The sequence below is a fragment of the Silene latifolia genome, unplaced genomic scaffold (genome assembly GCF_048544455.1).
Source record: "Silene latifolia isolate original U9 population unplaced genomic scaffold, ASM4854445v1 scaffold_132, whole genome shotgun sequence".
In the NCBI taxonomy this organism is placed as follows: domain Eukaryota; kingdom Viridiplantae; phylum Streptophyta; class Magnoliopsida; order Caryophyllales; family Caryophyllaceae; genus Silene; species Silene latifolia.
The window spans coordinates 860,970-888,755 of NW_027413132.1; the positions used below are offsets into that span (position 1 = coordinate 860,970).

The following is a 27,786-nucleotide window of genomic DNA, read 5'->3' on the forward strand; positions in this document are numbered from 1 at the left end:
CCCGAGAAAACTCCCCAGTAAAACCGGACACTCGATCGAGTACCCAAGGTACTCGATCGAGTACCCCTTACTCGATCGAGTACCCCTTACTCGATCGAGTACCCAACAGTCGAAACTATTTTATCTCGCAACTTACCCTTACTCGACAGAGTAAGGGCTACTCGATAGAGTACCCCAAGACTTATAAATACGGAGTATTACAGTCCTCCCTCCTTAAAAGGAACTTCGTCCCCGAAGTTCAACCCATACATAAAAACAACCATACAGACTCGACCAAGACACAACAACTTAGCTAAGGACTCAAGAACTCGACCGAACATAGAACATGAACTCTTAACACCCACTCCACCAACTATGTTTACTTCCACAACATGACTCACTATATCGTATCTACCACATATATATCTCTCACGACACCAACTCCATACATAGCCAACTACCATCCTCTAATGCTGCTAGCTCCATAATATCATCAACTATCAAATCCAATACCAGGACACTCATAGACATCAAACGGGATGTTACATTCTACCACCCTTAAAAGGAACTTCGTCCTCGAAGTTTACTCACACTCGTAAACTCATCATCCAACTGTCAATACTAGCGAAATATTCTCACACTCCTAAACATCACGCTACTACAAGCACGGTCATGACCTTTAATAAAATCACCCACAACACGAATCGATCTTTTATTCTACATCAAGACTCAACTTCCGAATATATTACCATATGTACAACCATCAAAATCTGTTTTATCGCATCCTACTCCTCTTAAGACAAATGTTACGTCCTCGTAACTCACTAATACCAAACCATATCTATATCTCATTACCCTCTGTACCACCACATGTCAAAGATAACCGTCTATAAACCAAACACTCACCATTCTTATATCCAAGGCTCCCATACATAAACATTTCCCATTCCTCAACTCATTCGGCGGTGCACCTAACCTATACCATAAACTCGTAGCAAATCACCATACCCACTCTTCATTATTACCGCCAAACAACATACCTCTCTACGTAAGGCACTTATCTCCCAGAAGCATAACTCACGGTCCGCACTCGTTACGTACACGCACACTAGATCCTCAAGTTCTTTCTTTTATTACCGCAAAATTCATACACAACTTAACATGACACTAATTTCCCCAACACCCTACACTCACTGTCTCAACAAAAGATTATGAACTACCTGCCGCTTTCAGCTCATTACAACACATGTTCCACGAATCATTTTCCATTACCATGTCTACCGATGTCTCATCTGAAAACAAGATCAAAATTACCGTAACAACCTCTCACAACCGTGTCCCATCAACAGATTATCACTATCCCATGACAACAACGAAACATATACAACTCTATTTCACATCATACTCTACCTCATTCCCAACTTAACCTGGTAAAGAAAACATGAATAAGCAAGACAACTGTCTATCAGCACAAACTGACACTCGCAGAGAGCAACATCAAACAAAACAACAATCTATGTATAACTGGTATGTACTTTCGAAACCCGAATCATAATCATCCCGCCTACTCCACCACAACCGGTGACGGCATCACAACGCCGCCACCAACAGCCACACCGTAGTGCGAAAATACCCGCATCACAGCACTATGTACCGTGCCCGGATCACCACCCGAGGCACCACAACCACACCGATAGACATCACAACTGCATACAATTCCCATAAATACTGACTTAGCATAACTTCTCAGACAAGAAAAACTTACTCAAATCCACTTTATTAAATCACCACGCAACATATTATATGGATAAACAGATAAGCATCTCATGAACATCCTCTCTGCCATTTCCCGGAATACACATGTGTTATCAATACACATAAAATTATAACTAGCCATGTCAAATCAATCAAATTATTACCTTTTTGGATATCATTAAATTAAATTACCGTGTCCAACATATATATTACCGAACATTCATAAAACAATTTTATAATTATCATACCATACCACTTCTTGTGAGGTCAGAACCTCACACAAACATTTACACAAATCACGGACCGTAACCACAACCAACTAGTCAATCCCGACCACGTAAGTCACCACTCGAAAAAGGTTACCTGCCGCCCGAGTTTAACTCATATGCCCCTCATAACATATTCCCCCATTCGCACAACCATCACTTCCTGCCAAATATAACCATACCTTCACTATTCAACTAATAGCGTCCGCCTCATCTAACTACATCTTATACCCTCTCACAATCATACACAACAATCAGGTCCCTACCAAATCAACCTCTTTAGAATTGCTACCTTTCTAATATTCCATCACTCTTAGCCATTAGTGATAACACCACAATGCCACCATTGCTCGTATATCAAATCTCTTACACTCATATCAAAATAACATGGTTTTTCTACCATTTTTGGTTAACATTGCAAATAACGAACATCAAACCCATCCACAAAATTACCTCAACATTATTCCCAATGCTATCTTATTTGTATTGTCATCCAACTCTCCACCAAATATCTCGTATCGTGTCAATACTCCACCAACTTCTTACTCCCTTAATTCCTCGAAACTCATTACCAATCATGTTGCCCTGAAACTCCTATATAACCTTTAGCTAACATCCTCGTGATACCATCACATATTTCGATGATTTCTTATCTTTATATCACATAGCTCCGGTGAACATTTTCCTCAGCTTACTTTTATCCTTCTTTTCTCTTTACACTCAATAATACCAATTAATAGTTCAACTCCTTATTCCTTCTAGCTAACTCTTTAGAAATCTGGTTACCCCTTCGTTGCTCCAAAACTTAATTCCATTATTTTCTACCGACATCATCTCACTCTTTCTTACCACGGATCTTCTCTTATTATGCTATCACTCATACTTGCCACTAATCTATTCATAGAACCAACGTTTAATGTTCAAACAATTGCATCCCCCTTTTTACATCTCTAGAAGTCAGAATTCATTTAATACCGTTAATTACCCAAGGAAATCACACAGTAGTTTCATCTTTTAATAAACCAAACCTCCCAAACTCACTCACTGTCTACAAATACACCTCGCGACATGTCTCCACAAAGTTCACTATATATTACTCTTCTCAACCCCTTTAAACGAACTTTCACTACATAAATCCATAACCCACACGACTCCTAACCATTTCCCTCCTTAACTCTTTACACATCTCAAGCTGCCACTATCCACATTCTTACTTTCAATCTTTTCATTCTCACGTTCATTATACTCACATCATCCCTTGTCTATATTCACTTATTTTTACATTACTCAACACACAATCATATCACTCATCCCGTCTCGCAAAACGTGCGCCATGCCTCAATAAACTATACCAATCTTCCTTTTCTTTTTCCACCATCTATCATAATCACATATAACTCATGTCCTCCCCACCGAACTCATACTCATCATAGTGCCACTCTTTACATCATAAGATTGGGTAACTTACGCTTCAGGACCAACACATACGTAAAACAATGCATAAAGAAGTAATACAACACCTTTGAATTAAACATAATATGCAACGAATGTCAAAAGACAAACATATGACCCGAAATACGCATATGACCTGCACAGACCCCACTCGATCGAGTACCAGAACCTACTCGATCGAGTTGAGGCTACTCGATCGAGTGCCCAACATGCTCGATCGAGTGCCCCGACTCCAGAACCCAAACAGACCTTCTGATCTCTGACTTACTCGACCGAGTAGCCCGGCTACTCGATCGAGTGACCCCATACTCGATCGAGTGACCGAGGTACTCGATCGAGTGCCCAAAAACACGATTCTGGTCAAAATAACGACAAGTACCCACTCGATCGAATCAAAGCCACTCGATCGAGTCATGCAGACTCGTGAATACTACCCGAATGTTATCTCACATACCCTAACGTACTATGCATTCATTATTATTTCAACATTATGATTACAACTACGCATTCCAATCTGCGCGACTCCTCATACAATTAACAAAATAATCTACTTCGTGTTATCAAGTGCCACGTTATAAACAACCATCATGCTTTTCATCCAATTCGTTATATAAAACACATATCATTGAACCTCTATTCTTCATGTTACTACTTACCAAAAGTCAAACATTACCATCTATCATGCTCATATAACATTCAACTTTCAATCATGTATTACCCGCATGTTTTAAATTTTCATAACTTTTCATAACACAAACCACACCCATACACTACAAATCCTATTTCCATGTTGCTAATACAACAACATTACAAATCCACTTCATCACACATCATCATATACGAACTACTTTCTTTTTCTACCATATCATTCATCATTCTCATATACTTTTCCAACGATTCCAACCAACATGTCAACCAACTATCGTGCAACATGCTTTCAACAAACCATATACAAGACAATTAACATACACGTCGCACATATACACACGGACTCCACGTTCCCATACCATGTGACTGGCTTAAGTATCATGGGGCCAAGATTTTGAAGTGAGGGCGCCTACTCACCCAAAACCTAGCATCAGCCGGGGCTCCCATTACACATACACCAGGTTCATTTTATTAGACTCCCTATGTTCATTATGTTCATTTGTTACAGTTCCAAAATCGTCGCTCTGATACCATTTGTAACACCCCCATACTCCAAGTGCCTTACCGGGACCACTCAGGTATAAGGATACTACCATCTCGGTTGCCGAGGTACTGAATATCATAAGACAATAAAGAAACGTACTTTTAAAGTAATTATAGATTAAGTGATTACATGTTCAAACCAAAACTAATAAAAGGAATTACAAGGTTCTCATACGGTCTACAGCTAAAACTATCAAAGCTACTAGACTTCGTCTGACACAGCGGAAGACTTCTAATCGCCACATGATGACCCATCCCGCCTATCCCATACGCGTCATATCACACACCGCTCAATAATCGCTCACCACCCCGAATGGATCACCACAGTTTTTAAAACATTTAAACGGGGTCAAGTACTAATCACACAATTCAATATATATCAACAATAAGATAAACAGACTTAACCTTAACTGTTACACACACACAACCAACCAACTCCAATCATCTCAATCATTGATCGTCCCTTTGGACCACCCGCAAGGTGGGGGACCGCAGCCGTTCCCACCTAAGCCCCGCTCATCATACCGAGCGATAACCTTGTCCATTAATGTGCACATCCCCTTCCGTGGCGGGTTCCACGAAGGGCGAAACTAGGGCGTGAAGTCACTCCCGCAAGTGACCCCTCACCGAGAACGCATCTCGAGAACCATAGACAACCAATCACAATCACAATCACAATCACAATCATCATATCAAACAACTAACTACAAAGACATCACCAATATCCCATTATGGGACTAATGCGAGTAGGAAATCCTACCGGAAAGCACTGTGATCGGACGGTATCGGTATCACTTTTGTATCAAAAAGTCTTTTCTACGAACCCTCCTCCTATCATATAACACATAGAGGCTACACATCACAAACTACACACAAAACCCCCAATCTCTAAATTAGGGTTTAACCAAACTTAACAAAACATTATAAAAATTATATTAAAAGCTTACCCTCGACGCAGGGAACTCAACGATACGAATAACAACAAGAACTGACCGTCTGAACTCCGGAAATTGCTAAGGATGCGATTAGGAAGATGAACTTGTTGCTTTCTCTCTTAAACAGGGTTTTAGGTTTTGTAAAAGTGATTTAAAACAATGACGACTATGTTTAAATACCTTAATCGCATAATTAACAAAACCCGAGAAAACTCCCCGTAAAATCGGGCACTCGATCGAGTACCCAAGGTACTCGATCGAGTACCCCCTTACTCGATCGAGTACCCCAGCTACTCGATCGAGTACCCAACAGGTCAGAAACTATTTTATCTCGCAACTTACCCTTACTCGACAGAGTAAGGGCTACTCGATAGAGTACCCCAAGACTTATAAATACGGAGTATTACAGTCCTCCCTCCTTAAAAGGAACTTCGTCCCCGAAGTTCAACCCATACATAAAAACAACCATACAGACTCGACCAAGACACAACAACTTAGCTAAGGACTCAAGAACTCGACCGAACATAGAACATGAACTCTTAACACCCACTCCACCAACTATGTTTACTTCCACAACATGACTCACTATATCGTATCTACCACATATATATCTCTCACGACACCAACTCCATACATAGCCAACTACCATCCTCTAATGCTGCTAGCTCCATAATATCATCAACTATCAAATCCAATACCAGGACACTCATAGACATCAAACGGGATGTTACAATAACACATACAAAAAGAATACTTCGAGAAAACATGATAAACATTGACAATAACTAATATAGGATAATGTTGTTACTGTAATGAAGTACTCTTGTTACTGTAACACTATTACAATAACTAAAGACATAGATCAAGATTAAATCCAGAATTGGAAACTAATATTGCTGTAACACTATTACAGTAACTAAAGACATAGATCGCCCACACCTTAACTTAGGTATATATATAGCTTCTTGGCATAATACTCCATTGCTCAACGTCATTACTGGCTAAAAATTAATTTTAAGGATTGTTTAAATAATGCCTAGCATATGTATGAACCATGAAGTTCATACTCATCAGCTTGATGAGAACTGAGGAAATAATCATAAATTTTCATAGTTTCAAATCGATCCATTGAAAATCAAGTTTGAAAATTCAATTGAAAACAATCACATAAACAAAAAAGCAAGCAAAATCTCCAAGTGAAGTTCAATTAATCAACTTGTAAGAATGTAAAACTTAGAGAACAAAAATAAGGCAATATTTCACCATAAAGGCAGTCACAATTGTACAAGAAATCAGTGTAATCATACGCCAACAAATTTTCCATTATTGTAACACAAGGCCAACAATTTTTCCATTACTGTAACACATTAAATTGTTACTGTAACTGTAACACATTAAACTGTTACTGTAACACCATTACCATAACAAAGTTAAACGAAGCACACAACTTCGTCAGAAAATAATCTAAATCCTTCTAAATTGACCGACCTAAGGTTCATCTGATCTCTACAAATTAATGCAAAATAGGAAGCAAAATTAGAAAACTGAAAAGCTCGCATAAGAAATGAATAATAATTGCAATTAATTTGTAAACCTACATCAATTCAATCCGAAAATTGGTTACGAACAACAAAATACCTAAATTTGTGAGATTGAGCGAAAATCTTCACCTTAAGTTTAAATAACTGAATTGCACACTTTGTCACACGATTCTTAGTGATAATTGAAAATTAAAATAGGAGGAAAAAAATCATCGTCAGTTTGCACACTATGTGGCAAGATTTATTAGTGATAATCTTCTGGATCTATAAAATAATGAACGCAAATCGACGAAATTAAGAAGAACAAAGGTAAAATAACTTAACTTCACCTGAAAGACGATCGTAAACTGAAATTCACATGAAATTCAAAAGTTGATTAATCACAATTGCTAATTAATTCGCGATTGCTAATTCGCGTAAAGTTTCAATTATTTTCCAGAAATTATGCATGCGTAAGATAGAGGAAGAAGGTGAGTTATATAGATTAATGATGAAATCACGATTGTTGATTTGCAGGAAGTTTCAATTAATTGAGATGATTCAATTGAATCAATTTTATGCTTGAATTGAAAAACAAAGGAAGAAGATGAGTTAGAGAGATATGGTTTAGAGAGAGAAAGTGTTTTTGAATTATGACGAGAAAAGTCTGTAACATGAGGTTTACATAGCTAGATTAGCTATGGTTTGTGAGAATTAATCTCAGCCATTCATTTATGTAATATCTAATGGTGGAGATTCACGGGATGGACTCACCTAAGATACCTAGACTCACCAGATGCAGTTTATATATATAAGATGCTTTTTTCGAGCGATATTAAAATATACACATCATCAAAAATTAATAAATACTCCCTCCGGCTTGCTGTTTTCTTCCCACTTTATTATAATACTGCTCACATATAATAGAGAAACGGGAAGAAAAATAAAAGCCAGAGGGAGTAATATTTTTGATGTAAAAAAATAAAGTGGAGAATATTTAATTAATATAATATACTCCCTCCTATTCTAAATAACTCTCCCTATTTCCTTTTTCGTCTATTCACAATACTCTCCCTATTTCCTTATTTGACAAACTTTTATATTTATTTTAATCACACAATACCTTCCCTCTCTCCAATATCCTACCCTCACACAAATACTTTACCATATAATACTCTCTTCCTTAATTCTTGTGCCCCCCTTGAATAGGGAGAGTTATTTAGAACACAAAATGAGGGAGTATATATTTTTTATATTAGATGCTTTCTAATTTTTATATAAAAACTTTTACATTTCATTTGACAAAAAAATATTATTAAAAAAAATTATAAAAATAATATAATTGGATTCGTGGTAAAAAAATGTTTTTTTTTTTTTGACAGTAAGAGAAGAAGCAATTACATAATGTTAGAGCATAATTGGATTCGTGGTAAAAAAATGTTATTATTAGGTATATGTTTTATATAATTTGCACATATTAAAAGTTGTGTACTTCTTAATATGTTATATATCATACATTGAAGAGTAATATAGATGTAGTGATTATAACAATGTATATATATAGTAGAATTGTCTCACATCCAAAGATTAGCATAACATGGGGTGATTTTATGATAATAAATAGAAGACATCATTGAAACTTAGGTATAAACCCAAAATCTTTTGAGTCTTTTAAGTATTGCCGTAGAGAACTCTTAAGAGTTTGTATCATTATCTCCACAATATGATATAATTTTCTATATTATATTCAAGTGATGTTTATACTTTTGATTTATATTAAAACATATACATTTTATTTGGCAACAAATTATCATTAAAAAAATATGAAAATTATAAAATATTATCATTAAAGTATAGATTTGCACATATTTTAATTATGATAAAAAAAACAGAAAAAAAAAACGTATGAATATTAATAGATAATATAGCTATTTTAAAAGACAATTACTCTAGTAAATGAAGTCTCCATCGTAGAAAGTTGATAACCAAACCAAGTTAATACCACTGTATTGCCATATATAAGAAATGTAATACTCCGTAAAGAACAATTTGAGAAACCAACTACGCACAATATATGATGAGTACAGGCACAAGACTCAAGAGATTACCTGAACAAAAACTCTTGAAATGTAGTATCCAAATATAAGTACGATGGTATCATGGTAGTATTATCTCAACAGCACATATAAAAAAAAACCACCTTACGAAAAACAAAACGCGTTCACTTAGAAGATAATCGCACCTCCATAAGCTTATATGTATTCATCCGTAAAACAAATCAAAATAAAGAGTTTGACATGCCAACATTACCTTCAGCATAGCTATGTACCACAATCATCTCCTAAAAACATCAAGCTAGACAAAAAAGTTAACATATTATTCATACAAGTAATATTGTGGCATTCTTATTAAAGACTCACTGGCAGGGTGCTTCTTGCATTGTAAAAATCAAGCGAGACTCATATAATTTCCAACTTAATTTTTCCTCAAATCACAAATGCATTTCACCCTCCACAATTTCGACAAAAATAAGGTGCAATCCAAATTATACAAGAAGAAATCTTCTACAATGCAACAAGGACGCCCATACAATTAACATTATGTAAATTAAACAGGATATTATAAGTGAAAATTTGAAAGCTAGGCGACCTCGGGCCGAGGCTGCAACCGGCCTCTGTTCATGGGTTGCTGGAAATAGCAAGTTGAGCCGAGTAACGGCTCCAGACCACAAACTATACTAAAACAACAACCTTTAAAAATTCGCAAACCAGCAATAAAATTCGAAATATTACAATAACGATTAGCAATAATGATTAAACCAAATTCTTCTTGTCATCTTCACTGTAAAAACCTGATGATGATGATGATGAAGTGAGAACCAAAATGGTAGAGGATCAAATTGTGGAATAGAAGACCAAATATCAAGAGAAGAATCGCAGAAAGGCGGAAAACTGAATAGAGTAGCTTCAAAATTGGAAAGGCAGCAAATGGATGTTACGAAGATGATGATAATGATGGGTAGAGTAAATTAGGAATTATAGATGCAGAAATTGGGAGTGTTTCAATAGAAATAGAAGTAGAGAAGTCGGAAACAAAACAAAGGACACGAGAAAAAGAGCAGAGAAGAAAAGGAGTGGAGGTGAGCATGTTCAATGTGGAGGTTTAGGGGTCAAGCAATACATGGAACACAAATTCTCATGGAAGACATGACATATCCGTCACTCTTGAGTGACGGATACAATTTTACCTCACAAAGTACCCACTTTTTCTCTCTCTGCAACACTATTCATGTGGTCCGCTTTCTCCACTAACCCATCACAAGGGAGACCAATTGTATATGAAATTGTCCGAGAGAAGTATTAAGTGAGAGTAGAAAGGGGATGTGTAGAGCACTATTCTTAAGGGGTACTTCCTCCATTCAACTCCAAACTACCATAGTACACTTTTCACGTTTGCCAACGCATGTTTTGCGCGGTAAATATCATTAGCTACGTATATGCAAAAATTATAAAAGTTACATATTTTTAATGTACTCGTAAAGACGAATCAAATAAGATCCCACAAGAATATATTTTCACTTATATATTGAGAGAAAATTGCAATTGAAGATTCATTTGTGAATAGTATGCAAAAACCAATATGGTAGTTTGGAGTTGAATGGAGGAAGTATTTTTTTTTTGGAGCCTTATTTTTACAAGTTCTCACATTTTAGGAGCTAGGGATTAGATTCAATATTAGAGAAACATGTATACTAAGTATATAAGAGTTATTTTGATTAGCAAAAATTATAAATAACCACCATGTATTTCTATTTTTACAAATAACCCCCAAACTTTCGTGTATACTCCTAGTCATCACCGTATATTTGTCTCGAGACTCGTTTTTCATATTTTACGACTCTTTAACTAACGATTTACTCGAAATACCAATATTGCCTCTCATTTAATTACACTTACACAACAATTTCCCCAATTCATCACCCAAATAACACATTGTTAAAAAAAATCAGTTATTTGAATCCTTAATTGCTTAATAAGTACTATTTGTTCAACAATAAAACCCCAATGTTTGATGAATACCATGCTGTTACTAGCCCGATCGTGAATAATCTACTTGGGTTCTTCATTTATTCATTTTAATCAATGTATGTATGTATGAACCCTAGTTTTTTTTTTTTATGACTTGGGGATTTTAGAAATTGGGGGTGGGTGATGTGTTTTTCAAAGATTTGGGAACCAGGGTATCATTTAATCCCTCAATCATGAATAACCCAGAAAGCATTTACACGGAATTTGAGAAAAAACGGTGGGTGTCAATGGAGGGTAGGGAGACGACCGACAAGGAGACGTAGTTTTGTACAGAGTTGTGTACAAATTTGAGAATGTGGGAAAAAGGAGAATTTTATGATATGAATTTGGGGATTAGGGTTCTTTAATTGAATTGGGGAAAATGTTGTCTTATTTGGGTGATGAATTGGGGAAAATGTAGTGTAAAAGTGTAATTAAATAAGGGCAATATTGGTATTCTGCATAAATTGTTAATTAAAGAGTAGTATAATATGAAAAACGAGTCTCGAGTCAAATATACGATGACAATTGGGGAGTTTACATGAAAGATTGAGGGTTATTTGTAAAAACAGAAATACATGGACAACATGGTGGTTATTTGTAAAAATACGCAAATACATGGTGGTTATTTGTAATTTTTTCGATTGATTATGTTTAGGAAAAAGGGTAGGATATGGAATTTTTATGAAAAAGTGTATGAGAAAGAGTAAAATTCGTATGTGAAAAAGTAATTCCAATTTCTTATGCATCTTTCTAATACTCGGTTAAATATGGGGTAAGACACAAAATATACCAAGGCCAAATTGGTTTTGACGTACTATTTCTTATGCATCATTTGAGAGATATACATAACCAGTGGCGAAGCCGTGATTTAACTGTTAGGAGGGCGAAAAATTTCAGGAGGATCAGAATAGTATAAGGAAAACTTGGAAAAAAAAAATCGAAAATTTAACTGGAAATGTTCGATGTTTCATTTTTCAGCCGGAGCCAGGCCCAGACTACGGCTGCTAACCCCTCCTCGCTCCACCATGGTAAGTAACAAACAAACGCCTTCAAATACTCGAGGCACGGAAGCTTAGGATAATGTTGCTATCGAAACAATGGCAATTAAGTTCGCACAAGGTAGGCAATTGGTCAGGGGTATGTAAATTATGTGGACGTATATGCACATGTAACACAACGCATTACAAGGGAAAATGTTGATATAATGTAATAAAGTGTTTTGCTTGTGACGGGTATATTTCGTCACAAGCTGAAGACGGGGTAAAATGTGATCCATTTAAGACGAAAATGTAACCATTTTAATTAAAAAGTTACCAGAACAATTTCCTAAGCTATAATAATTTGTCATTAAAATGGTCACATTTTGTCATTAAAATGGCGACATTTAACCCGTCTTCAGCTTGTGACGAAAAGTGTCCGTCTTCAATAAGAATTGGTGAATGTAATAAGACTTGAATTATTAGATCCAATCCACTGGCTATGGTGGATCCTACGTAAAACTTAAACGCCCTGAGAATATCAGGTGGGTTTTTGCTCCTCTGTTCAAACAAGGATTGCACAATTATATCCTAGTCCATACATTATATATCAATGCTGTTGATGTTCCAACCTTCATATGGACGAGAAGAGTCAGATGTAGAAAGTCTTCATCTCTGTAAAATAAAAATAAAAATAAAAATAAAAAAGGCTGTGTGGCAACAATTACACGTTGAACTACTTGAATCACAAAGTAAGAAGTTCACAGTTTGGCAAGCCAAATTATCTTTCATCATATTCTTAAACAAAAAAAAAATAACTGGTTTGCAAAAGGAAAATCCTCAGTTATTTCATCACACTACAATTTTTTTCTAGTAATCATTATTTGAACCCTTGGATACATCCTGGATCCAGAGTAGGCTATAAGCCTATAAGTCTAACTAAGCGATGAAGCTTACAGTTCAACATCTCTACGATTCCTAGTGGCTTCTAAAAATCCATCAGCTATTGAAAATTACAAAACTGTTGCCCAATCCGAGAACAAACGAAAAGGAACCTCACTATTCATTGTGACTTTTGGTTGCGAAAGCTATATAATTTACACTTGTATCATCAGATAGAAGCCATTTTCCAGACAATGGATTGTATACAAACCCGGCCATCTCTTGAACCTGGCATGAGCAAGCATAGCAGCAAATAAGGATCAGAGAACACTTGGCATCAAACATGGTGAAACTAATTTAATAATTACTCTCCATCCCATTTATATTGTTACCATATGATTGTTGTTGTCAAGCGATGACCGCTAGCTATTTCACACAAATGTACAATAGCTACAACCTTTTTTTTTTAAAAAAGATGTGAAAATGTTATTCTCTGTGGAAATTAAAAAGAGATTTGTTTAGAGAAATCATATAAACAAATTTTATGCTGTATCTATGCATACATTTGGAGAAATTAATTGTGTAAGTGGACATCAATTAACCATGAAAGTCAAATGGGACAATAGACAAGTAGTACCGAGTAATTTTTTTTTTTTTTAATCATTTCACTTACATTGACAGAAGCACGTTGAAGGATTAATACAAGTTCCTCAGGAGTAACAAACTTTGACCATTCATGTGTACCTTTTGGAAGCTACAGAGTACCGCAAAGTTAGGCCACAATGCAAACGAAAGGAGCAAATAAAAAAAAAATAATAATAATTAAATGCAGCGTTAGCTTACGCGGCTAACAGTTTTTCCTCCAAATCTTTTGTCGGAGGGATTTTGATTAGGCTTGGAGGAGAGAAAATGGATCCTCCCCCTCCATCTTCCCTCCTACACCATTTGTTATCCAAAAAAGGGATTTTGTATCCCTACCTCCCCCCTCTAAAACCCCTCATCCAAACTAGCTATTAGGGACTCTAAAATAAGGACCTCTCAGCCATATACGTACGGTGATACATCTCTTCTTTAAAAAATAATACAGTGATAAATTTGAAATTATTAGAATGTCAATGTTTAAAGCGAAACAAAGAGATGTTAAAAAAACAAGGCTTAATAAAATTATGCCTTGTTTGGATAGCAAAATAGGGGGGAAAGGGAGGGGAGGGAGATAGAGGGAAAGGAAAGGGAGGGGAGAGGAGAGAATGGGGCATGATTGTTTGGATACAATTTTCCTCCAAATCTTTCCTATGTTGGAGAGATTTTGATTTGCCTTGGAGGAGGGAAAATGGATCCCTCCAAATCCCTCCCCCTCTATTCCCCTCTACCATTATTTGTTATCCAAACAAGGGATTTTAAATCCCCTACTCTCCCTCGCTTTCTTTTCCCTCCATCCAAACACACTAAATGTTTTTTTTTCTTCGCGTCAAATGAGCCACAAGAACAATGTAGCTACATTGGGGTAGGGGAATTCAAACCTGGGACCAATTTTCTGTTATACTTCCATCATTATACTAAAAGTTTCATACATAGCATCTTCCTCTACTTTTATTGCATGGACCTCCCTTTTTGGCGCTTTTAAGGGTGTGTTTGGATAGCAAAATTGGAGGGAAAGAAAGGGGAGGGGGAAGGAGAAGGAGGGAAGGGAAAGGGAAGGAAGGGAAGGGATAATGGGGAGGAGATGTTTGGATACATTTTCCCTTCAAATCTATCTAATTGTGGAGAGATTTTGATTTGCCTTAGAGGGAAAATGAATCCCTCCCCCTCCATTGCCCTACAGGCTCCACCCTTGTTTGTTATCCAAACAAAAGGGATTTTAAATCTCCTACTCTCCCTCCCTTTCCTTTCCCTCCAAATCCCTCCATCCAAACATACCCTAAAAGAAAACTTTAAAAGTGGCAAGGGTTGGGTAGAGATTCTATGCCCATATCTTTGAGCGTCATGTTGGACACAAGTACAGCCTTAAAAGTGAAGGGTCAGTAACATAGTTTAAGATATACTTTCCAAAGAGTCGGGCGAATATATAAGTGGACTGACTGATATTACTACAATAGGATACAAGATAAGTTAAGGTCATACCCAGTGAAGAATGTATTCAGCTACTAAGATGGTAGCAGCATAAGCTCTCATAGTCCGATTGATAGTAGAAATCACAGTTGCTCCATTAGCAGCAGTTAATGCTGCCAGAGATTTGCAAAACTCCGCAGGATCCGCCACGTGCTCTATGACCTTAAGGAAAAAAAAAAAAAATAGGCAGATAGGACTCAAATTTACTTTTAAGATAAATTTTATCAAGCAAAAATGATTCAATACTCTAGTTTTATCTCTGCACCATTTTTTTTTTTGTTTCAAAGGTACTCCTGAAATATGCAATATGCATAGACCAAGCAAACAGCTAATCACAAATACGGGTCGAGTCAGTTCCTACTCAGTTCCGGTACAGGTCGTTTCGAATATGTTAGCATTCGGGTTCGATTGGGTTGGGTAGGGTTATTTCAGGTTCAGATGTGCTAGTATCGAATGAACGAGGGTAAAGATCAGTTCAAGGCAACCAATATTCAGATGGGAACGGGTCCATTTGGATCACATATTCGGGTTTATTTATTTGGGCACGAGCTGTAGCAAGTCTACTTAAATCATATAGCATGCACCTGAACTTGTAGTTTCACGATTAAATCTAGTCAATCCAGCTTACCAGTAAAATTATTAGTATTACTAGACTCTAGTCAACTGACTACATCCAATGAACTAAAAATTGACTTCAGAGTTCAGAATAAGAGTGCAAGGAAGTCAGTTTAATATACAAAAATCAGCTACATCCTTGTACCCTTTCACACCACATAATACTCACGCCCATAATGCATCTTCAAAGGAAAATGAATCTTCACAACCAATATTACATTTATTAGTCCAATTGCACACTAAAAACAACCCAATCTCAATCCATCAAAAGCTTCCATTTATGAAAACGGGTTTTTGGAGTGTTAGATATAGGCGACCTTACTCCTGTGTTAAAGAGACATAGAGCCATAGAGGCTCTTTCTAGATGACCATAATGAGTGTTTACCAACTCCTACTTCATGACATAAAAAGTGCAAGCAGTTTGGTGAAACTTTTAGCCTTGATCCATGGTCCTCCAAGGACAAATTGGCTGCATTTGACATGGTAACATATTGGTTGGACAAAATTGTTTCCTTTTGTGTCTATAAGAAACAAGACAGACTAAAGATTACTCCATATATCATTCAGAAGGACACCTAAAAAACACGCAGTAACAATTCATGTTAAAAATATCAGGTTTTATTTTACCTTTCCGTGAGGTCCTTGAGGTTTACATGAAGGTAGTAGATAAGCAGGAAAGAAAGGGGAAACAAGAGTTTAATTTGGTGACTAAAAGTGAAGGAAATATAGCGCCGCATTATCGGGAAAAAGTTTTTACGCTTCAATTTCCTTCATTAACGAATAAAACACACTAGCGGTATCAGTATATCACAAGAGATTACACATCTTGAATAGACATAAACCACCTAACAAAAAAAACAAGTTTAGTGAGTCATGTTGCTCGATTACATCATAATTCAAAAGAAGAGTAACAAATCTTTAGCTCCATTAGATATGGGAACTAGGTATCAAAATATAAAAACATAAAATTTAAAATATATTCAGAAAGTAAAAGTGATCTAGGACAAGCTCACAAAGCTAGCATGAGTATACCTCCAGAGCAATCACCGCATCAAATACTCTGTGTTCTTCCACCAGTTTTTCTGTCATGTAAAACTTTTGAGAATGTTACAATGTTACATAATTAGATATCAATGAACAATGAAGCTAAAAAGAATTTAAATAGTATATAGTGAATAGACTAAAGCAGATCAGTGACATCAGTCTTTCTGACAACTAGGAACTTTGTGCAAGTACAGGTACGTGATCCATCAAGAACATTACAAGATATTTCCACTGAAAAGTATTTAAACTAAAGAAGTATGACTGATTTTAGTGCTTATATCTATAATATTACATCAACCACTGAAAATGATACATACCATGACAAGTTTATCCTGAAAAGTAAAAAGTAAACATAATCGCATTTCTGAGCAGTTCAGGACATTCACAACAACAATTGCTTAGGATCAGTGAAAGCATCTATTAACGTATCAGATTAAACTTCTATGATTCTATCAATGAGTAGCCATTAGATTCAATAACAAATTCCTCACAGTAACAATTGCTCCAAATGGGTACCAAAGAAGATATAAGTACAAAACAACTAACACTACATATATAGGACAAACATAAGCCAATAACTAACACTACATACATAAAACGATCATGAAGCTAACATATCCAAATAGCTACTAGTCAGCTGAAGTACAGTTGCACAGAAAATATTAAAATGACTAGATAAAAGCACAAGTGGTGACATGAGGCGTGATCTATGAAGCAGCTACTTGTATAAAAGATCGAAAAATACCTGCTGTAGTACATCTATATTCAATGGATGAAGTCAGTGGATCTCTTTCCTGTTAACACCACATTGTGAATTTGCAACAAATCAATTTAGTATCCAAGCAAACGTGTTATATATACACACATGTATTATAAATATGACGATGATGATGCATACAAACATGCATTATATATCTACAAACATGTATTAAACTGAAGAGTTTGGGTAGCATTACTTCCGAGATTGAAAATGCAATAGAACAATTATCCAAGTGTGAATTATTCAAGCGAGTAATCTGTATATGCAACTATGCAAGTACATGAGTCCAAAATTAAAATGATCCACTTCTTAAGACTAAACTAAATATAGTGACCTAACACAAATTATCTTAACTAATACTATGCCGGCAACAACATGTATCTGACGGTTAGTTGCGTTCAAACATCAATTCATCACTTAATTTACTCCCTAAACGTATAAATTGATGGCAAACAGTGACATGCAAAATCCCTTATAAAAATGCTAGAGCTAAAAGCCTAGAAAATAATCAATTGTCTCAGCCCCCCATTTTAACATTGTCTCTTTGAGGAGAAACAATGACGAATAACTGAACACTAAGCAATCATCATCACAGAAAGAGAGTTACACGGCTAACAACTAATGGATTAATGTCACCCAAACTCTTCAGGACCATCAAGTCGTAAACTTACAGCATGAAGACGTGCAATTTTGATATTTTTATCCACCACATCAACACCTGTCACCGTAGCTCCCATCCGAGCCAAGGGCTACATAAGATAGAGAGATTAAGCAGCGTAGGCTATACAAAGAGCAAAGATTGCATGAAGAAATGCTTTAAAAAAAAGTCGTTAAACAGTACAATACTCGTTAAACAGTACAATACATATTGATTAAACACGTGTGGATATAGTATTGAGTAACAGTATACCTCTGATAATATCCCTCCTCCACAACCAACATCAACAAATTTCAGTCCTTCAAAAGGTTTAATGCTGTTCGGATCTTTTCTGAAACAAGTAAACAGAAGAAAAAGACATTAAGAACATTAGCTCTCGTTCTCAAAATATGAATGCCCAAGTACAAATTATATATGGGTAAATTACTGGCAGCTGCATAGCTGCATCGATTGCTGAGTCTTAAGATACCAACTATAGTCAAAACTTTTTTTGGGTTGCTAAATCATATGGTTGTTCAAACAGCACGCAACCTGAGCAGGCTACAGAATATATCGAATTTAGGCCTTTCTCCCGAAATCTGTTTCGTAACTAAATAAAAATTTGGAGCCAACCTCAAGGATTATGGGAAGGGTTATGGGAAGATCGATCTTTGAGTCATCCCCCTCATATAAGTTAAGGTATTCAATATTCAAAGTTCATATCTTGTATGTTGCATGGAGACCGCCCTTATACAACTGTCACTTCTTTGTGCAATCTAAGGTCGACTCAGACTCAAACCCAACTCAAACCCAACTGGGGTCGCCTAAGCCATAGTTCACAGAATAATAGTCTCTTTCTTCTATCAAACTACATACTTGTTTTACAAGATTGATAAGGATAGGAGAAAGCAGTGAAAAAGAAGGGAAAGGAGAAAATTTCAACCTGAAGTGATGGCAAAGCGTAGACCGTATGAAAGCAAGCCTTGTTGGATTTAAAGCGTGCAATGGTTTGAATGGTCCTTCAGCATCCCACCTAATTAGAACGTAAAACCACCATGGTATAAGCTCATGGTGATAAAATCTTAGGAAAAATAAGTTGGCTAGGCAGCAAAACAGCCTCAATATTAGACAGATACATAAACCAATGTGATAACATAGTCATACATCATACACAAAGACGGGGTAAATGAGTGGAATACATTAGTATAACAGATATTATAGCTACATACTACATTGGATGATATAAGTTATAAGAAAGCATCACAGCCCAATACGTACCTATGCAAAAACCAGTTCAGGTGTTTGACCTTCGAGATACCAAACAAACATCACGCCCGACTAAGGGTTTAGCTATTACCATTGCTTAAACAGATACTCCCTCCATTTCTTTCTTTGATATCTTCGGTCCATTTCTTTGATATCTTCCAATTCTCTCACGTAAATCACTTTTTATTTCTACTCACTATTAGCTGCATTATTATAGTTTTCATTAACCTTGTATCAAGGTCGCTACAGATGAAATCAATGATACAGAGGGAGTAGATAATATGAGACAAAACTGCAACAGACTTTAAAACTTCAGAAAAATGTTCCTTGCACCCACAATGAGCAAACACTATGATAGACAAAATGTTGCCAAAAGCTTCCTAACTACTCTTTAGTGACAACCCACTCGATAAAGTTAGTTTTTGTGCTATCTTTATATCCGATATCTACCACAAATCCACAATGCATGCAATACATGTCACTAACCTAAACAAGAAACATACTTTTGGAGTTTTGGGACTGAAGGAATACTAATTTTTCAACAAGTGAACAGCAGTAAATGCTAAAAATATATCTTTGTTTATCTTTTTTTTCTTTGTGAGGAGTATTTTAATCAAAGGTAAATAAATGATTGGGAGGGATGAATACTCTGTAGTTGCTACTACATGGTGATCGTCTCAAACAATGCCCGGTAATTCAACCTATTCACAGCCAAATTGGACCTTGGTCCAATTTGAGTCCAATTTCAGTCATGGCCAACGCATATATCGTAACTAATCGTCATTTCTTATTTGCAATCAAATTAGTCCAATTGAATCACAAACAAAACACCTGCCTGAACTAATCGTCATTTCATCTCACATCAAACCAACAAATTTCTCAATTCGTCAACTAATATTACTGCAACCGAATAAATTAAACAATAGCTAATAACAATGAAAGATTAACAAGAAGATGAATATAATTGTAGAGTAATTAGGCAAAAATACTCAATAACTAACCAGGTTTCAGCAACAGCAGAAAACTTAGCATGTTCTGCGGCGTCTACAGAAGACTTGCTCGAAACCCTAGCTCCATTGTTAACGACAGTATTAGAAGTATCGGAAACCACCGGAATATCGACGGATAGAGGCGGCGCAATTTGAGAAACGTCAGAAAAGCGACGAAGTAGGGACGACGAAATTGAGGGGAGAGATTGCGCGGTGGAGGTGCGGAAATGGCGTAGTCGAGACATAAATCTGACCGCCATTGTCGAACGGTTTTGAGCTTTCTCCTGCGCAAGAATCATCATTATATATATAAAAAATAATGTAAAACCACGTCAAGAATAATGTAAAACCGCTGACGTGGTGCAACAATATTTCAGAAAAATATTCTACAAGACCTCTTCTTTACTCTCACCATTTCAGTTTTTCTGCCAATCAAAACTAATACCATTGCCATGTCAGCTGTTATGCTAGCCGTGTGAAATTATTGCCATTTAAACCCAATTTTCCATAAAAAAACGAGTGATTACAATACACATAAAAACCGTGTGAAATTATTGCCTTTTAAACCCAATTTTCCATAAAAAAACGACTGATTAAAATTCACATAAAAAACGTTTAAAATTATTGCCATTTGAACCCAATTTTCCCTAAAAAAACGAGTGATTACAATACACATAAAAACCGTGTGAAATTATTGCCTTTTGAACCCAATTTTCCATAAAAAATGACTGATTAAAATTCACATAAAAACGTTTAAAATTATTGCCTTTTGAACCCAATTTTCCATAAGAAACGAGTGAGTAATGTCTCCATTCTTCACCATTCAGATTTCAATTTTCCACAAAAAACGTGTGATTACAATTGGGTTGCACTCTTCACCATACATATTGCAATTTGCCACAAAAACAAAACCATCACAATACCCATTGCAGTACCCAATTAAAAATATACCCTATTTTAAAAAGCGAGACATCCTAGTCCCTTTCTCTTATCTGTTAGACTCTTAATTTTCGCTGTTTAGTTTAGTTATCATATCTAAACCCCCATTTGTGACACCGAGAGACTTAGATTAGCAAGTAGATAGCAACATAGCCTCCATGTGGATTTGACCCCGACTTCCCTAGCTGCATTAGTTAGAGATGTGACACCCCGCGATAAAGCGGAAAATATAACTAATAAAATGCGGAATTTTAGGGAATTTTTGAAACTTTTAAAGTTTAAAGCGCGGGTTCACCAAAATCTAAAACATAAATAAAGAGTGCGGAAATAAAGATTTTAAATTATACAAACGTGATAGCCGAGGTGAGGGAAACTATATCCCTCGAATGACAATACAATAAAAGGTAAATCTAAGCAATCCTAATAAACCAACTACTAGGCCAAAGTGCTCGCTAGCTCACACATGTCTTCACCCCATAGATGCACCAACTAATACTTGTCATTCATGTAAACATGAACGCCACAGTCAGTGGGGAGTAACTCAAGGTTCTCTCAGCCACAAAATGTCGAAACGAACATAACAAAGAACTAAAACAAGTTAGTCATATCAGATACTTACAACAGATAAGAATATCAAGTTTATATGTAGACATGGCAGTTAAATGAGATGGAACAAGATAGCCCAACATTAGCATAATAAAGGTTCAACTATTAATGTGAGACAATTAAATAATATGAAAGACAAGGATACGGTCATTTATGCAAAAACACACATTTTAAGGGATTACAACATAGATATGAGACTAGAATCTGAATCATGTGAAGCGGTTAAGTAGGGATCAATCAATGCAAATTACAAAAAATAGAAACTGTAGCCATTACTTGGAAAACCACTTAGCAAACAATTCACGGGACGTGGCCACTAATGTCACATTCATACTTATGGCTTGCATCTCACCATAAGAACGGATGGGAACATCAATCCCGACGATCATATCGCAACTAGAGGGCTTATAGCTCATCCCTAGTATCCGATAGGACCAAGACAAACAACAGACAAATACCAATATCTATAACCAAGCAAGACCTTTACTACTCATATATCAAAATATAATTCCCCTTGTAGGACGACAATGGTACTCCCAAGACTCAGTCCTAGTCTAAATCTGGCCAGACTCTCGAGACAGTACAGTTCCCAATTCGACATGCGGCAGAACAGTCCGCATCCAAGACAGATCGGAAATCGAGAACCCACAATCGGCAGGACAGTCCGAAAGAGGCGGAAAATATGAGCTAAACCCACAATCGGCAGGACAGTCCGAAAGAGGCGTAAAGATAAGTCAAGCAATACGGTATAATATAAAGGCATTATCAAACGAATACGACTCAACCAAGCGATACGAATCAACTTGGAAAAAGACTACTATATGTAATGAACAGATGATAATCCAAGTGAGACATTTCATGCCAAATCATAATCATGAATATGAATAAGTAACCCATTTATTCAATATTTGTCACTTGAATAAAAATGTAAACAAACGGAAGTAAACCATTTATAATAAGCAAAACAAGCATTCAATTATAAATGACTCAATTGTAAGATAAACCATTTACTACTCACAAGGCATGAATAATTACATTGGACTCATATCAAAAAGGAAACATGTCATTTCATAGACAAATGAGATAATTAATAAATGTATTTCATAATTATAAGTCATGTGAGAAGAATATAAAAATGAACGATATTTAACGAATTACGTTATATAAAACACGAGACGGAAATTTAAACGTTTAAAATGAACTAAACTAGGCGCCTAAAGCAACTATATCTGCAACTAAGGGAGCTCTTGCTTTCCTAAATCATTACAAATCTAAATTCTGAACTTTTTTGTTCTCTCATCCATTATACTGACAACCCATATGACCGTTCTTGTTAGCTAACTCCGTTGTACAGCCATCCTTTATACGCAAATAAATCCCAACTAGCTAGCCAAGCTTGTCAAACAACCGTATACCCTTATCAACCAAGCTGCCAGGCTACTTCAATTTACAAAGCTATTACCCAAAAGTTGCAGGAATTAAGCAACTCAAAAATAACGCCTAAACCGAGTACACACCCCATACACTTTAACCAATATCGCTAGGAAACTTCAAATTATCGTGGACAACAATGACATTGTTTCGGTTTTCCTGTACAGCCTTGTGAAGTGTTAATTTCTCTTTTTTTTTTTTGTTCTTAGTGCAGCAACCTGCAATTCTAACGCTGACGGTTATTTTTTTTAGTCTCTATTTCCCGAAATCTCGAATCATGTTACAGCCTACAAGTGAGCCATCTCTATTTGAGACTATCCTGTAAACAAGTCCACACAGTCCCTATTCCGACGACCCGGAAACAGACCGAAGAACACCCTTCTACCTGTCCCAAAACTGAGTCCCAAAACAGTCCAATTTCAACGCAATAACCGTCTTTCACGGCTCCAAAAACACCATCCAAACAGTCCACTTCAACTCATTTTAAGACGACTTTTAAGGCGAGGTTAAGACGGAAATTAAACACAACAAATTCATTAATAACAACAACGACACACATCCTAACCAGGCTCGAAAATACATGGAAACAGGCCATACAAAGACGGACTTATTCGCCCGACATAAACCTCCATACCCGAAACACACATGGAGACACAAGTAGTGAAAATACACCCAGTAAGCATGTAAAACGACTACTAAATCTACACATTCAACCACACATATGAGGGAAGTATAAAGAACCAAACTTTAAGACAAATAGGGGTATAAAACCGAGCTAGGGGATGAAATTTCGACAATTTGTCGAGTAACCTATCACCGTTACCTTTTTGCCCTTCAAAACTCCGAGGAAAGCGCTTAAAGAATACGAGCTTCCCTCCGGTTCATCAGTTTCTTCAGCTGGGAGGAAGAAAACGAAATAAAGAAGCTGAAAATCGGGACTTTTATGAGACGGGTCAAACTGAAATCACCACAAAAACAATACTTTCTTACCTCGAAAGATTAAGAACGAAAAGAGGAAGCTAATGGCGTAAAGATTAGGGGAAAACGTTGAGAAACGAAGTCGGAATCTGGGTTTTTGTGTCACGAAAATGGAGTTGTTGGTCTGGGTTTGTTGTTGTTGCAGGGGATGTTGTTCCTGTTGATGGTATTTCGAAAAGAAGGGGATAGGTAGGGGAGTGGGGACAGTGGAGTATAATAATAATAATAATAATAATAATAATAATAATAATAATAATAATAATAATAATAATAATAATAATAATAATAATAATAATAATAGATTGTTTAACTTAGAGAGTAAGAGAGTAGGTGAGGATGTTGTGTTGTCGAAATCGGGTTGGTCCGAAATAAATTAGCCTTACTAACGAAATATGACGGTCTTATGCTAGACGGAAGTTAAGACGGAATTTATTACTATTACTGTCATTATTATTACCCGACCAAAATACGTATACATATATTCTTATATAAATTATGTCTTAAAAATACAATTTAATAATACGTATTTTTGTATAAATGAGTTTTATATATATTACTTTTATAGAAATCATGTTTGAAATAAAATGAATTAAATTGAATAATTCAAAAATATAAAATAAAGTAATCAAACGGTTTAATAAATTTTAACTGTTAAAATTGGAAATTCGCGGGTGTTACAAGAGACCCCTTGGGTTTATCTTTGATAGGGTTGCGACAAGCCGTGTCAAATATTGGCGGCGTTGCCGGGGAGGCGACGCTTTTTACTTGTTTTATTTGAGTTTGTCTTTAGCCTCAAGGAATTTATTCCTTGAGGCAGTTCTTATCTTCTTTTCTAGTGCTGTTTTGATAGGTCCTACAGGTCTAGCTAAACAGGATTACTGGGAGAAGATCATCAAAGGGAAGGTTTGAGTACCTTTGATCTTCCACCTATGTTCCATCCCATGGCGCATCAGGTGGCATTTTGTGAGAGATGTGGTGTTGTGGGACACGATGCTGTTACATGTTATACGGAGAATGACTGAGTCTATGCCTATCAGAAGTATAGACAAGGTCGTTATGGTTCTGAAAGTGGGGGTTACCCAAACTATTCTCCACTTCCGCAGCATAATTACTATGTGCCACCACATCCGATTCAGCAGCAAGGCTTTCAAAAGCCTTCATTTTCTTTTCCGCCGCAGCAGGTTCCTCCCTCTACTATCAACAAGGAAGAAATTGCTGAATTGAAGTCTTTAGTGAAGACACTTGGACTTTAAGTGCAAGAATTTGATAAATCTAGAGAAGCTTATTTCAAGAGATTTGAGTCTCGAATAGCTCACGTAGCTACCGAGTTGGATTTAAGGCATTCAGAAACGGTATATGCTATCTGTACCGAAAGCGGTCTTTCCTATGAAGGACCTGAGTTGCCTATTGACGATGATGATATGTATGACTCGGAATTCGAAGATTTAGTTGAAAATGAAGCATCATACGAAGACTTCTGCACTGTACAGCAACAAACATTCGATTGAACTACCTACAACGTTCGATCGAATGACTTATATGAGGAAGTGTTCGATCGAACGACTTACAATACTCGATCGAACAGTTTGTACAAGGAAGACCTCGATCGAACACCCTACACTGTTCGATCGAGCACTGCTGAGGAAGAAGACCTCGATCGAACAGTCAGTATTGTTCGATCGAGTAGTTTTGGTGAAGAAACCCTTCGATCGAGCACTATTCATTCTCGATCGAATTATTTGGCTATGAATAGTGTTGACTCGTCATTTACGCCTATCCCGGATGACGGTAAGAAGGTAATTGAAGACCAATCCTATAACTGGAGGTAATGTTATTCCTTCTGTTGAACCCGATGGGATTCCTTCTATACCTTCCGTTATAACATATATTGTTGTTGATTTGACGCCTCCGCCCCAGTTTGGGAGCAAGTTGGAGGAATATCGTCTTGTTTATTCTTATACAGGTCTAGACAGGTTAGAAGACCCGGGAGGAGGGTTTGAAGATTCCATCCCACATAAGAAGAGGGCCCGTGACAAGGCCAAGGAAGGTGGTGGCGTGATTGATGGTGTAAAGAGCCGTTGTTCTTCCGATGCTATGCTGTGGCGGCCAAAAGTAAAAATCATGGATGCTGAAAGGACTGCATTCAGTCAGAAGCCTTGTTGTGGGCCATTAGTTTGCATTGGTGGATGAAGACAAGAAGGTCGAGCTGAGACCTATCTGAAACTAGCGCTGACCGGGAGGCAACCCGGAATTTAATGTTTTTTATTTGGAGTTTTAAGACATTCTTTTACTTAGTTTTGTGTGCTTAATAATTAGTTTTATCGACGATAGACTACGAAACATTTTTTACTTGGTTTTGGTAGCATTCGTGGTCGCTATTTGCGTATCTGCAGGTACAATCCTACCTTTTGTTTGCGAATTTAGTGTTGATCCGACAACTACGACTTCCCATGTTGCTGGCTGGTTTGGGGAGGTTCGTCTATGTCACGCTATTTTGTGAGTTTCTTAGCTCTTTATCTCCTTCATGTCCTTTAGTTTGCATTTTCCCTTTCCCCATTTGCTGATGTTGTTAGCTGTTGAGTACAATGAGGGCATTATACGTTTTGGTTTGGAGAGGGTATATGCAACCATATCTATGGCTGCATATTGTTCTTATTGCATTTCTGTTTCACGTTTATTGCATTTCCGTATGCATTGTTTTTTCATTTAAAAAAAAAATCAAAAACCATAAAAAATCAGAAAAAATTCAAAAAATTCAAAATTTTCACGTTTATTTTTGCATATAGGTTGAGTCGGAGCGGTGGTTTCCGATGATGAAATTGCACTACACTTAGTCGTTTTGCTTAAGCCTTGCAATTTTAACATCTTTTAGCATAGTCATTTTGCATAATCTACGAGTTTATGTTGAAATTTAGCTGAACGAATAGACTTGACCTGATATTTTGGCAACCTACTTATAAATTCTAAGGAATTAGAGCTTAATAAATTGGTGTCATTCATGACTAGTTCATGTAGGATTGTGAGTAGTTACTCCTTGCATAACATGTAACATTAAATTGCATAAGTATGAAATTCAATTTCTTAATGCCTGCATACATTCGGGTTAGTGGCCGGTGTCACATATAGGAGAGGTACTTACATACCCCTTTATTTCATTGTTACCCATTAACTCCACATTAGCCAAATTTGCCTTTTTGACCCTTAACTACATCCAAACTTAGCCTGCCTTGTCAAGCTAGTTTAGCGTTTGTTTTGCGGGTATATCATTTATTGTGTCAAATTTGGTTTGCACTGTAAAGTTGGGAGTTGGTAGTTTTGGAAAAGGAGAATGTTAGAAAAAAACGAAGAAAAAGAAAAGAAAAAAAAAGGAAAAGAAAAGTATTGA

The 27,786-nt window shown here is 36.4% G+C and overlaps 1 protein-coding gene across 1 annotated transcript; it reads right to left on the reverse strand.

The window, feature by feature from the left end:
• Window positions 1–12,967: 12,967 nt before the first annotated feature.
• LOC141637684 (ubiquinone biosynthesis O-methyltransferase, mitochondrial-like) lies at window positions 12,968–20,939 on the reverse strand. Its single transcript, XM_074447142.1, has 10 exons — window positions 20,860–20,939; window positions 20,460–20,731; window positions 19,136–19,225; window positions 18,466–18,544; window positions 18,227–18,304; window positions 17,541–17,589; window positions 16,784–16,833; window positions 15,149–15,298; window positions 13,701–13,781; window positions 12,968–13,315 (listed from the first exon to the last, which is right to left on the reverse strand). The coding sequence occupies exons 1-10, from the start codon at window positions 20,899–20,901 to the stop codon at window positions 13,205–13,207; spliced, it is 1,002 nt and encodes a 333-aa protein (XP_074303243.1). The 5' UTR covers window positions 20,902–20,939; the 3' UTR covers window positions 12,968–13,204.
• Window positions 20,940–27,786: the final 6,847 nt, after the last annotated feature.